General features: G+C 35.2%; 1 protein-coding gene across 3 annotated transcripts in view; it reads right to left on the minus strand.

Annotated features, from left to right (window-relative positions):
• The window catches only part of LOC136038701 (extracellular matrix organizing protein FRAS1-like), a 196,884-nt gene that overhangs the window by 23,277 nt on the left and 158,700 nt on the right, over positions 1 to 14,907 (minus strand). For all 3 annotated transcript variants that reach the window (XM_065722012.1, XM_065722013.1, XM_065722014.1), the window contains 3 exons: positions 9,901 to 10,065; positions 3,061 to 3,558; positions 484 to 1,542 (listed from right to left, as the gene is read on the minus strand). In XM_065722012.1, the coding sequence (XP_065578084.1) occupies positions 484 to 1,542; positions 3,061 to 3,558; positions 9,901 to 10,065 (1,722 nt within the window). The remainder of the gene's footprint in view (positions 1 to 483; positions 1,543 to 3,060; positions 3,559 to 9,900; positions 10,066 to 14,907) is intronic.

Here is a 14,907-nt window from a genome sequence, read left to right on the forward strand (position 1 = left end):
CGCAATGTTTCTCTAGTCTTCCCTTGGAGTCATATATAATTAACAGTAAATTCTCCCATACGCTTTGAGAGCACGCAGTATCGCTGAAGTGCTCTGATTGGATGCTTTCAAATTAACAGTGAACGGAGTCCCCCCCCCCCAACTTTGTTTTGGCTATTATTGTTGGATGTTACCAGAAAGGTATAATGGTTTAAAAATTATGACAAATGGTTCAATTACAAGTTTTTGGTCTTAGCATGTGGGTACATTTAATGCCAATTATTGCTAGCATTTAAAAAATTATAAAGAAAAACAATTACATCAATTTAGTCGAATATATTTGAGAGCCTTCATCTCGAAAAATACTTTTCTAGACTTGATTCACTCCAAAACTGAAGAGTGGAATATAAACTTTTCAATGCGAGTTATCTGAAGTATTATTCTCAATAGATCCAGAAAACAGTTTAAAGTAGAAGTGAAACAATTTTTCTCAGGGCAACTCACCTTAAGAATGCTGCTTAAAACTCCTCCACACTTGTCAATCAAGTCGGACAAAGTAAACTTGGCTTCAAATGTCCATAAACAAGTTTTTAAATTCAGATGCTTATAAAGCCTTGAAGCTGATTCGCTCCTGGTATTTCCAGTTAAAACAGAGTCACTCAAGTCCAAATTCACATTAATATCTGCTAAAAAGCCAAATCCTGGGTGTAAATCAGAACAAATGTGTTGCGTTCTATAAATTGACTGTGTCAACAAGTACTGAACACTGTATAATGGCATGGTCGATATTAAGGGAATAGATCCGTCTTGAAAAGGAATTTCAACTTTCATATGAACAATCCTATCTTCAGTTATGTTTACACTTGCTTTATAGGGCTCACCAGCTCGTGTACAAGTTGGTGCTTCGGATATAGAAACAGGCTTGCTTTTAATAGGAGCTCCCAAGATACCACCATCAACAATTGGTTGTGTAACACACCGCACTTTGAAGAGTTTATTAAAATAAATTGGATCTAGTATTCGTCCTCTGGCGTCAGTAAACAAAGTAGAGTCCACCACTTCATAAAATGAGGATATCCCAATTGGATCCATAGAAGGTGGGGCTACTTCCCACGTATACCTTGTTAAACCAATATTTGTCCTGCGACACAAACTAGATGTCTCATTATAATTAGGGTACTTTGGATCGCATGCAGTGATGCATATAAGTGGATATCCTGGCCTTGGGTCTATCCCGAGGCCTTCGGTTATGTTGTCTAAATATACTAAGGACACCACTATAGGTTCTGCGGGAAGGATAGGTAGGGCTGAGTTTCTCTGTGGTACAATAGTGATGTTTGCTTCAGCTGAGGAATGCATTGATTCAACAACGATGCTAAACGTCCTTTGCCATGAACTGTCTGAGTTGTGCATGATTTCAACGTCTATAGATGCAAGAGCTTCTCCGGATTTGAAATGAACAGACTTTGTTCTAAGAATGTAGTCGAGATTTTCTACAGCACTTCCGTCTGTCGATTTAGCATGGCAATCCATTGGTTTGCTAGTATCACCAAGTCGAATAAGCTGCAAAGAGAAACTATATGATGCAAGTGAAAAGTAGAGGGGGTGAAGAAGACTTCAATTTTGTCTACAAGGGGGATACCTTGGCTTCACAAAAGTTGGACTATTCTTATGTCAACATTATTGATATTTAGTATTACTCTCAGGACTGCTGTGGGTTGGGTTATCTCAGGTACGTTCTTAGCACCTCGGGTATCAAAACATTCGTTCACAAAGTGATTTTTACATACGATTTTTTTTTTTAATTGATATTGCAGTTATGAATCGTACGCATTTTTACAACGATGAAACTAAATAAATTGAGATAGTCTGAGCAAAATTATGTGCTGCAAAAGATTTAGAGAAACAGAAACAAAATTCAACTTAAAAACAAAGCTCATTTGAAAAAGAAAACTGGAATCACAACAACGGAAAGACCTGACCGGACCTGTTCCTTTTCAGAGTTGGCATGTAAAAAAATTGTCGGAAGAGATAAAAAATAGGTGTTGTAAAATTTTTGTTTTTGCTTTTTTTGGTACCGACTGTTTGAGTAGTTATTTCTGTTAGATTGCACCATAAGAAGATTTAGATTTTGCCTTTTTTGTGGGTTGTTGCGAGTCACAATGTATTTGGTTGTTTTCATGACGTATTACAACTATAATTTTGTTTATTACATTTCGTTCATTAGAACCCAACTAAATTGACTTACTGATAAAACTCTGACATTATTAGTAAACAGTTCATAAAGCTTCACCGGTAACTTAAGACCCATAAAGTCTGTTTAAACAAATAGCGGCGACGATCACACTGCCTTTGTATCATAAATACAAACAACAGGTAGAACAATAGGGATTTTTTTTTTTTTTTTAAGACAGTGAAAGACAAACTTCAAATGAATATTTTGACTATATACCAAGGGCTCAGCAAAACAAATTTGGTCCTGGTTGAAATTCGTTGAAGCGAGAAACCTAGGAATGCTTAAAAAATTAGTTTCAAAGGTTTATTTTAATGTAAATTTCTTTTTATATACATTGGCGTTTTGCTGAGGACAGCCCTTGGATACAGGGTTAAAACATTGATTTGAGGTTCGAGTTCCACTATATCACAAAAAAAACATTGTTTTACCTGTTGTTAGTATTTAATTCTGGTTAAACACATTTTTGCAATGAGAAAATTACTAACTTGATTCATCCTTTCTAACTTAGAAATTTTATCTCCATATCCACTTAGAGGGGCTGATGCCAGAACTATGCGAATAATGAGGAGGAGGAATGACCTGGCACCCCTCTGAAACCTAATAGTTTTACCACTTTTCTCCTATAATTGCTGAAAGTTTTCCTATTTTTACTGTTTTGAGAAATCCCTCAAAATTTCATTCCCCCTAGATAAATTCCTACATAATTGCCTGAATAGATATATGACATTATGTTGTATATTTCAATTTAAAACTATCTAGTATGTTAACGTATTATGTATACACAGCATAAAACTTACGTAAAACTTGTTACGAGAATAAAATTAGACGGATTAATCGATCCCTACCTTAACAGAAAAAGATTTTCGAATATTTTCGATACTGGGTTCAATCACTGTATGAGTCACTTTTTCAAATTTTAATCGGGGCAGATCTTCTGGATCGCGAATGACGACTCGAACCTTGTTTGATTTCAATATAACACTTTCTTCAGGCTCGGGGATTGATAAAACAACATCGAATACTTCCTCTTCTTCAAAAACACTGTCATTTATGATTTCGACTTCACAATGTATAGTTTCAACACCTTTAAGGAAGAAAATGCGAGATTTCTCTTCAAACAACCGTGGAATAAAATCCTTTTCATTGGCAGAACTTGGTATCGTGTGGCAGATGGTGCTAGAAACGCTTGTTTTGTCTCCTGTCCTTACCACAGGGATTTTTGCATAGCTTGCATTTTCTCCAACTAAAAGTTCTGGTGCCCCAAACTCAATGAATGTTTTGGTCCCAAGCCATTTCCTATGCTTTTCATCTTCCATAACTACTATCACAAGTTCTGTGTCAACCTGAAATAAGTTCAAAACTGATGATACACTTAAAATATACAAAAAAACACACTTATAAGCTCTATTTGGGCTTTATTTATTGAAAAAATCGGTTGAACCAATCATAATTAGAGCAATAGCGCTGCCTAAGTAAAGAGCGATGTGGGCACAATTCTCTTTTTCGTGGGGGGGGAGGGAGGCACTTTGATTTGACCAGGACACTTGGTATAGAAGGAGCTGTCGTGGAAACTTAGAAAGAAGCTAATTCAACTGGAAATTGAAAGGCTTAGTGCCCTTCTTAATAGTCGAAAGTGATTGGAGGGTAACCAGCCCCTCCCTCGATGCCCACTGTTTCCCCAAAAATATCCAGTAAAAATTTGGAGACAGCCATTTTGTTAGGCGTAGTTCAAAGATCAAGTAATTATGTCTTCGAATATGACAACCCCACAGCCCTCAGGGCAAGGGTTGTAAATTGTGCCTATGGGGCATATAAGGTTTTTATAGAAAGGGTGGTCGTATAAACTTAGAAGGGGGCTCATTGGACTGGTAATGAGAAGTTCTAGTGCCCTTTTTAAGATTCAAAGTGATCGGAGGGCAGCTAGCCCACCCCACTTTTTTGGTTTTAGACCAGGGCACTTCGTATAAGAGGAATTTTCGTAGAAACTTTAAAAAGGACTAATTCGATTGGAAATTGAAAGAGCTAGTGCCCTTTTTAATAGTCAAAAGTGATTGGAGGGCAATTAACCCCCTCCCACGCCCACCATTTCCCCAAAAATATCCAATAAAATTTTAAGTTCGCAATTTGTTCAGCGTAGTAGAAAGGTCCTGAAATTATGCCTTTCAGGATGACAGCCACCCCATATCCCTCAGGGCAAGGTTTGAAAGTTATGCCCTGGGGACATATAATTTTTTTTGTAGAAAGGGTGGTCGTATAAACTTCGGACGGAGCTCATTGGACTGGTAATCAGAAGTTCTAGTGCCCTCTTAAAGATTCAAGGTGATTGCAGGGCAGCTACCCCCTTTTTTTTGGTTTTAGACCAGGGCACTTCGTATAGAAGTTGTCGTAGAAACTTCAAAAGCGGTCCATTCGATTGTAAATTGCAACGTCTAGTGCGCTTTTTAACAGCCAAAAGTGATTGGGGTTTAAACCAGCCCCCCTTTCCCCCAACGCCCATCATTTCCCCAAATACATCCAATCCAAATTTTTAGATGGCTTTTTTGTTCAAGGTAGTTGAAAGGTCCAATTATGTCTTTGAAGATGGCAACCCTCCTACAGCCTTCACGGCAAAGGTTGTAAGTTATACCCCAGGGGAATATAATGTTTTTAGGGTTGCCGTATGAACTTTGGAGGGGACTCATTGAATTGGAAATCAGAAGTTCTAGTGTCTTTTTTAAGAGAGTCGAAGTACCGGAGGGCAACTAGCCCCCCTCCTCTTACGGTCTTTTTTCCTCAAATGCATCCGACAAAAATTTTGAGATAACCATTTTTTCAAAAAGAGTCCAATAGCGCTGCCTAAGTAAAGAGTGATGTGGGCACTAAGTATTATTTGTTTTGTTTGGTTTTTTTTTAGACCAGGGCACTTCATATAGACGGAGTTGTCACATAAGCTTCGAAAGGATTTCATTCGATTGGAAATTGAAAGGTCTAGTTCCTTCTTTAATAGTCGAAGGTGATTGGACGTCAACTGGACCCCCCCCCCACGGCCATCACTTCCCAAAACACACCCAATAAATATTTTGAGATATAAATTTTGTTCAGTGTAGTTGAAATGTCCGGAGAATATATCTTCGAGGATAACAGCTCCCCACAACCCTCAGGGCAAGGGCTGTAAGTTATGCCCTGGGGGCGTATAAGTTTTTTGGTTTTGATGGTGATTTTGAGACAGCCATTTTGTTCAGCATAGTAAAACAGTCTAGTAGCTCTGTCTCTAGGGATATTGGGTATGTCAACCTCCCACATTTATGCAATTGACCAATTGTGCTTTAAAACTAATTAAAACTAAATGAAAAGGCACTGTGCGTAGGGTTGCCAATAATAAGCCTCAGCAATATATCGAGAATAACAGAGGTTATTAATTTGAAACTTTCAGGGCTACTACTATTACTACTCCTGATATTAAAATTTAAATAAACCAAAAGGGTGTAAGCGTATTCAAGTTGTTAAAGAGCATCGAAAAAATCTTTGGGAATGATATTAAGTTTTATTTTTCAGGTCAACTTGAGAAGGTATAAACTTAAATTAAACTACACTATTTGTGTCAGGATTAAAATTTTTTGAAATAGTTTCTCAAATATACAAATAGCAAGCCAAACTATGCATTCTTATAGAAAAAGAATTGAAAAGGCATAAAATATTATTTTTTTACGAAAAAGGCTTTGTCAATAAAAACAAACAAAAATTAATTTAATTTTTTTCTGAAAACAAGTTTTCAAAGAAAAGTAAACACCTCCGCTAGGTCAAAAATCAGCAAAAACAAAGTCAAAAACCCTTTCAAGCATAAAACTACCCCAAATCACCATCAATAAATAAAACGAAACTAAAAACAAACAGAAATTACAGTAAACAAGCGAGTCAAACTCAAAACAAGTAAAAATTAACATGATTAAGGCTGAGAACACCATGCCTTCTCAAAGCTAGAACATAATTTGTACTTAACTGAAACAAAAATACATTTAAAATGCTTTCACGTTTTTACTTTCATAGATAAAAAAATATTAAGACTTTAAAGAATAAATATTAGTATATGCATATTAAACTGAATCGGGCATCTGTTTTTTTTAACTTTTTGTTTGTTTTGAGTTTCATTTACTTATTGATGGTGATGTGTGGTACTTTTATATTTGAAAGGGTATTTCACTTTGTTTCTGTTCATTTTTAACTTAGGAGAGCTCTTTACTTTTCTTTGAAAAACTTGTTTTGTGGAAATTTTTTTTTTTAAATTGATTACTGTTTGTTTTTTATTGACAAAGTCTTTTCGCTATTTGTATTTTGTAGAAACATTTTTAACAGTTTTTAATCCTGACACAAATAGTATTTGTTGAATTTAAGTTTATACCTTCTCAAGTTGACCTGAAAAATAAAACATAATACCACTCCCAAAGATTCTTTCTATGCTCTTTGACAACCTGGATACACTCACACTCTTTTGATTTATTTAAATTGTAATAGCAGAAGTAGTAATAGTAGTAAAAGTAACACGGAAAAAGTTTTTTAAACTAATCCAAAAAAGATCGTTTTCCATAAATCGTAGAATAAGCAGTAGACAAACATGACAATTTACTAATCAAAATATATAGTTTTTGTAAACTTTCGCAATACCCACAAAAATTTTACAGGCTTATCCATCCACACCCCCTCCCCATATCTACAGGCACTAGGTGGTAATTTAAGTACTCTACCAAAATATTTAATAGTTCTCCTCCAACATAATTCGATTGTTGATTTTTTTTTCTCTTTGGTTGGTTGAGAATCCATTTCTATTATTCTTGAATAGGCCATTTCTAATTGTAAGTTTCAGGCAAAATTTAACTTTGAGCGTAGGGACACAAGCTCCAATGAAATGAAAAGGCGATTAAAATGGAAAACATAGACAATTACAATAAAAAACCCACAAAATCAAAATTCCAGCATTTTAAGACATGGAGGAGGAAATTCCTCCGAAAATTACTTCCCTGAGTACATACATACCTTGTGAGCTTTGAAATTTTTGAAGACTAATCGGGAGGTACCGTAACTATTCTTCGGCAGTCATTATTAAATTACGAAGCAGAGTGGAGGGAGTGTCTCGCTTTCATTTCTTTTCTTTTCTTTACAGTGGAAATTCTAATTTGCATATATTTAACTCTAGAAACAGCATCAAAGAATTCTCTTTCAGTATAAAGAAAAGTATATCACAAAATCATATTCTGGAATATTATTGCAGAATAAAAAATTATAATATGGTGCTTACCAAATTAATGTGACGCTAAACCGTAAAATCGCACAAAAGACCATTAAATATTAAGTACCAAGGTGAAACTAATCCATTTTTTATCCAAAAAAGTTTCAACGGAAACTACCTGAAATCTACCATCTATTGCGATTTTTTACTAAACCATGGCATGGTACATATAAGGATTACTCCTAAAGGGACAATCGACTATCTGGAGGGATTCACCTCCAACTTCTGCCACAAGTTTGCTTTATACCCATTTTTGAGGATTTTTTACAGTGAGGACGGTAATGTGTTTTTTAGGGGGGCCTATCTATTACTGGATCCCTAGTCACATTAATGCACCCAACTCTGTTAGCAATTTTAGAATGTAGAATTGCTTTAACCGGAAGAAAGAAGTGTTCAATAAAAAGTAAAGGCAGAGCCCTATTTGGCTTTCTCTTTTCCTTTCCCATAATTTGAACAGCTAGTATTTTATGAATTTGATGCTTGATGGTTTTAAATAAATTCTTTACTGATTTATCATTTGGTGGTAGGTTGCAACACGTGACAGCTTTTGTCAAAATGATATTTGTAAGCTCACCCATTAAACGGAAAACCTGCAATTGATTGATTTCGTCCACTTTCCTGTATTTTATTCGGTGTTTCGAGATAATTATAAATCTGTAGTTCCTAAAAATGTGTTATGTCCTGTTTTGTAAAAAACAGAAATATTTAGAATTTTGATAAGTTTAACACCAAAATTGAGTTCTTCTGAACTGGAAGGATAGACAAACAAATCTAAAGAGGTGGACCAAAGAGAAGCTATGCATATGGTGAAATAAGATAGTGTTCACCAGTTCAAAGGCTTCGAGCTGCTTAATATTGGTACAAGTTGTGAGTAATAGTAGTAAGCGATAAGGGTATATGCATGATTTCTGTTTGGGGGGGGGGTACTTTTTACGGGGATGGGGGGTTTTATCACATAGCAAATGTTTTTAAATGCATTTTTCTACATTTCTACGAGTCAAAAATATCTCGCGGGGGTTCAAAATCTGAATCTCCCCCTGGATATGGCCTTGGTAGCCGATCATAATCATTACCCAAAGTTTCTGAAAAGATCTAATGTATAAGGGAAGTTAGGAAATTCCTGAGAAAGTGGATTGAGGTCAACCTCACATCGTCAACTCTGTAAAGATGGTATTTTCCGTGGAATCATCAAACTTTTAGCTAAATTAGTGTAAATGGGTTTTATTGGGAACTTTTTAAAGATTTAACTGTCAACCCTGGTGCCTCTTTACAGAAAGCAAATTACTTGTACAGCACAAATAAGAAACCTTTCAACACAAATCTTTCACTTTATCAAAAATTTCTAAATAAGGTGATATAATCCCTAGCTTCATCAATATTTATAGACATGTTTTTGACGTGGCATACAAGAACTTTAATAAAAACTTAAAATGATAAGAGTTTTATAACACAAACGATACCGCCTACTTGTACATTAATCAAACAAACTTGCCCAAAATCTTATGGACTAGTTAATGGGCTTAACGCAAAAAAAAGCAACAGCTCTAATCTAAAATTCGCAGGAACCAGGCTTGAGAAAGGTCAATGAGCACCGATACTAAAACTTGTACATTTTAAACCCTATCAATCCCCTCTGCTAGGCTAAATTTTCGTGGACAAGTTATGTGAAAGAAAATCCACAAAACTAAGGTTGCGGAGTAGTGAAGAGTTTGGAGTTGCTTCTACTTCTGGGCTACTCCAAGTCCTATTTTATTCCCTAACAAAACGTACACTGGTTTTGTAATAAGCCTCTTCTTAGAATCTAATTTCATTATGGTCATACGACATTACAAGTGAGAATTTAATGCTATTTTGCATACAAATATATAATAACACAAACAAAAAAATATCAAAACAGATTTATATATCGAGTGTATGCCAGCATTTTTTTTTAATTGAGCAAAGAGACAAGAAGATAATAATAATTAAAAATAACAATAATAAAGAGATAAGGCATAGCATATGTGCACTGTTCCTCCTCACTCGAAATCCTCAAAAAGCATCTTAAGCCTTAATTATTAATCATACTCCCAAGGCCTACAGAAAAGTAGTTTTGGGATCGCAGTATCAATAGTATAGTACATAAAAAGATTTATACTATACTATTATTAATATCCAATTATTATACGTATATATTATTTGTAATTTTTTAAGTATTTTTACAGTAATATCTATTAATCATGTCTAGACCAATCTAGTCTTGAATTCACAAAATTATGTCTAAAATTCATACTTGCAGCCAATTCCATAGAATGAGCTCCATGACAGATCAAGCGTTCACTTTTAACCATAATAGGTTACTTTTTCCGAATTGGTCCTTGGTGACTCAACTTTTCAAAAATAATTGATATAGGTTTCTTTGTAAGAAATGAGGTAGAATTACCTGATTAAATCCGTCTGTTAGGGAAAGTTTAAGAAGGTCTTGCCCGTACGAGACAGCTCTGAATAAGATTTTCTTCTGATTAATGTCTGATTGCGACCACTGGAACACATCTAGGTCAGGATAGTCTACGTGCGATATTCTCAAATTAGCTGGAATTTCTTTAACCTAGAAACAAAAATCAGACAGTAAACTAGAAGAAGATTCCTGCGAACTTAGTTGTTTAATTAAGTTTTAGTTTTGATCATGCTTTTTCAGGAATAGACTAAGCACACAATATTTAGGAAAAGGATAAAATAAAGAAAAAGAGGAGGAGAGACAGAGAAGAATGAAAGATAGAATGATTAACAAACTGAAGAGGTGGTGAAAAGCTTGATATTGAAAAAAATACAGTAACCACAATATAAGTACTAAAGTTTTATGAGTGTTAGAGTCAAATCCTTTTCTTTCAGTTGGTTTGTGTCTTTAACATACTTGCTTGGAAGCCAAAATTTGTAATGATGTGCAAAACATTTCGTCGGTATTTTCTAAGTCAATACTGAAGTAATTGGCAGAATTCTCATTGGCTGGGGTCTCAAAAAATTGTAGATGCCAATCAGTGCTTGAACACGAAAACCAAAAGTTGACTAAATTCTTAACTCTCCCAACTATCGTAAATTCAAAAAGGGTGTTGTTGGCAGGAACACATGGGGAACTTATCCCGTAACAGTTGAGTCACAGTAAAGCTTGCAGGTTCAAGCCCTAGTCTCAATTTCAAGATTAAGAGCCGAACATATTTGTTGAAAGAAATTTGCATCCAATGTGGGTAACGTTGGTCGTCTACTCTTGGCTTGGGCAAAACACCCAAACAAACTGGAGACCATCTAGCTTGTTGACCAGAGGGTCCCTAGTGTGTGCGGTCCTGCTATGTCTTTTAAACGGTCTTGTGTGTGTCTTAAGGTGATGTGACTCTACAAGCTCTACGACACAAAATGTAGAGGCAATGGAGCTTTAAGGTCTCAGCCTCTGTCCAGTTGGGTACGTCCAGCCATAATTTACAATTACAGTTAGTAAAAGAAAGTGAGACCATTTGGTGCAGAATCTATAAAGATTAAGGGCCTTTCACCCCTAGTGTGCCGAACATAATATCGATTTCAAGTAAGATTTTTCCTGCAGCCCCATTTCCTTACCCCTCCCCCGAATATGTAACCTATGGTTTTAAATGAGACTAGCAAGATCTAGCGAGAACCATGAAATAGAAATGTTCCCATTTGAAATTTTGGGAAAAAAGCAAGTTCCTGGTACAACATGAACCTGGAAGGAAATTTTTTGGCGTTCATACCGGAGAACTTTTGTTAGCCACAATATCTCTATAAAAAAAAACTACAGTGGCAGCGCCAATAGCCTCACCTACAACAACTTTAAACGTCCAAATTACAACCTGAACAGTTACCTACTGTTATATGTTTTTTGTTTTTGTTTTTTTACTTGCTGATGACCGAAACAATATCAATATCACTTCACGGTATGTTATTCTACATTTTGAGTAGATTCTGTCAAATTGTTTTTGCCATAAACACAATACTGTATTCTCAATCTTGCATACTAAGTATTTCGTTAAGATCAGTCATTTCAGCTAACAATTAATATTTTGGGTACGCTATTCATGAGAAAGATCAAAAAGGTTGAAGTTAATATATTTCATAGGTTTGCATGCTTCCTACCATTTCTTTCCGGATGAATGAGGGTCGAGTTTTAATATCTTAATTTTAAAACTATTTTGCAGGGTAAATTTTTCTCTCACGCAGAGAAATACCAAGAAGATTGAAAAGTGTTTGATAAACCCAAACATTTCTGCTATGATAATTAAATTTTCAAAAGGGTATGCTATAATTCGCTTGGAGTAGCAAGGTAAGCAGAACTTCGCTTTGTGGATGGGCAAACTATGTGGAAAATACAAGAAATGATATGGAATTTCATAAAAGTTTCGTTATTTCGGAAGAAAAATGCGTCGTATTTCTGTGTATTTATTATTTTCAGTAGCCTCTGCGACGTGATTTTCCTTCAATGATTATTAGCTTTGCTTACTTGGCGGTCATGACTGCTATTGTCACCCCTATATAATTTTCAGGAAGGAACAGCGTACAATTATCATTAGTAAGGTGAAGTTTCTATAATGGAAATTATCAACGAACAATTAATCCGAGATCTAGACTTAGCTCAAAAAATTGAAACTATGTCTTACAAAAGTGATAATAAATTTTACACAAGTACTAAAAGGAATATACCCCCCCCCCCTTCAATAACAAATCGTTTAAGCAAGGTAAAGAACTGTAAGTACGGAGTGTCTCGACTCAATAGTAACCGCAACCCTAAAAAACAGAAATTTAATAAGAATAGATACATCAACAGAATTAAATTTTTATGCTGATTCCAAATATATATAATTCATTAAGTTTAATGTTACCAATAAAATCTTAAGAGCCTTAAAATTTGCGTTATTTTCGAAAATGGAAGAAAATCCCCAAAAAGTCATGGAATATTATTGGAAATCACACCGTCAGAATCGGCGTATCAGAGAACCGTATTTGTGGAGGTTTCAAGCTCAGATATTCGAAATTCCGGAATTTGTTTTTTTTTTTTTTGTCAGAAGAAGAATTTCTACGGGGTGAATTTTCAGTTGGGAGGGAAGTTGCTGGGGGCCAGCTTTCAAGGGAAAATTTTACACGAGGGGAATTTGGCAGAATTCCTATACGCAATTCGTTTTATTTGTCTATTTTTTTCTTTGACGACTTAACTATACATGTGGAAGTTTTCTGGGAGAAATTCAGTAGGATTGGAATCCTCGGGAAATTTTCCGTGGAGAGAAATTTTCCGCGGGAGAAAATATGACGTAAATAATTTCGAAGACCACAATGCCTTTCCATAACAATAAATAAAAAATCCAAATCGAAGAAATCCTTTTAATAGACAGTGATAAATTTCAAAAAAATACTAGATATTTGGTCCCATATGAATGCTGCATATGTGACCGAATATCTAGTATTTTTGTGTGAAGTTTATCACTGTCTTTAAAAGGATTTACCCCTATTTGAACTTTTAATTTACCGCGGGAGAAATTCTCCCTGGGAAAATTTTTCACGGGAGAAACTTTCCATTGGAGGGGGGATGGTACAGTATAAATTTTGACCAGAAATTGCATGAAAGACAAGTGTTTTTTCGAATGACAGTATGCCAAAGAGAATTTTTCAGGCAGCATCGCCCTCAAGAAATTTTCTGGGGGGAATTTGCAGCAAATATGATATGTCTGGAGGTAATATTTTAGGGAGAGCATTTTAAGCAGTAGAACTTTCCATGGATGAATTTTGTGGGGGTTGGGAAATTTCCACGGAAGGGGGGGGGGGGCTCCCAGCATTATTTGAAAATAATCAGAAATTAAATAGGAAAAACTAGTTTTTTAACTGAAAGTAAGCAGCAACATTATAACTTAAAACGAAAACAAATTATTCAGAATATGAGGGGGAGGCAGTCAGTTCCTCAATACCCCACTCTTTACACTAAACTTAGACTTTTTGTTCAAATTCTTAAAGAACTACTCCTGAAACACAAGGACCGTCTAGTTAGAATAGCAAACTTTTTTCAAAAGTATTTAAAAACCTTAGCGTGAAGAGTGGGGTATTAAGGAGGAGCCAGTCCCCCTCATACACAGAATAATTTCTGTTCGTTTGAAGCTTTAATGTGGCGCCTTACTTTTTTAGGTATATTCGAAGACCATAATGCCTTTCCATGACATGCAAATAATAATTCATTAAGGAAAAATCCTTTTATTTGACAGTAAAACAATGAAAAAATTCTCGATATTTCGGTCACATAGACAGTGGCGGTCATCAGCAGATAACAGTCACTGTATATGTGATCTAAATATCCAGAGATTTCCTTGTTGTGTCACAGTCAAATAAAAGGATTTACACCTATTGAATTTTTATTTGTACCCCTTACCTTCAGTAAAAAACAAAAAAAACAAAAACATTATAAGTTTCTACATTACGTTCAACTGTAGTTATTATCAAATTGGAAGTTTGGGGGGGATCTAAACAAGAGTAAGGGTCTGAAAGGATACATGATAATAAGAAAGACAAATAGAAAGTATGATCTCAAAGGGAGACTCATATGGAGAGACAGACCGAGAGAGAATATTATTGTTATATTAAGACTGCGTTAAGGTAGCTAAACACCGTCTGTCAAAGGATTGTACCCCTTTATTTGTATCAAGATTTATGGCCGTATCTTCCGGTTGTAGCGCATAGGAAGGATAATGCAGGACCGCGTGGATTTCGTATGGCTTTTTTTCGTAAATAAACTGTGCTTTTATAACTGGTGCAAAAGCCATGAAAATGTTTTAACAAATATCGATGCAAATTTACTTTAAATACCTAACACTCTTATTTTCAAAAGGTTTATTTTTGACGTTTTTCGCTTGGATTGAAATTTGATATCCCATTAACACATATTCTTTTACTAGAGAGCTCGTGTTCATTCTTTTCAACCCTTACAAATAATGGAGAAAAGGGAGCAAGATATGAAAAGCTTAAATGGATTTTGAAAAAGAAATAGGAGATTCACTAGCTGCAGCCATCTGAGCGCTTTTTAATCGGTGATCCTACGCTTTTTCTCATGCTACAACTGATGAAAATGGTTTAATAGATTCACTAGCCGCAGCTAAAGTTCCGATGCTAGATATAACATTTTTTTCTTTTGTTATTTTGCTCACTTCTGATGTAGCTTTTATATGGTGCTTACAAATTTACCCTAATAGTTCATTATTACTGGTGATCTTTAGTCTACAATTTTGCTTTGACAAGCAGTCCTCACCTCCCACGTCTTAGCCTCAAGAAAGCCGTTTGAGCCCTATGATATTGTGTACGAGCCTTATTCTTGAGAAACATATAAATTGTAAATATGTTCTAAAATTGGATGTTTCTCATCAGTATTGCTCAAATACTACGGCAATCCTACGCTTTTTTTCAAGTT

The sequence above is a fragment of the Artemia franciscana genome, chromosome 18 (genome assembly GCF_032884065.1).
Source record: "Artemia franciscana chromosome 18, ASM3288406v1, whole genome shotgun sequence".
In the NCBI taxonomy this organism is placed as follows: domain Eukaryota; kingdom Metazoa; phylum Arthropoda; class Branchiopoda; order Anostraca; family Artemiidae; genus Artemia; species Artemia franciscana.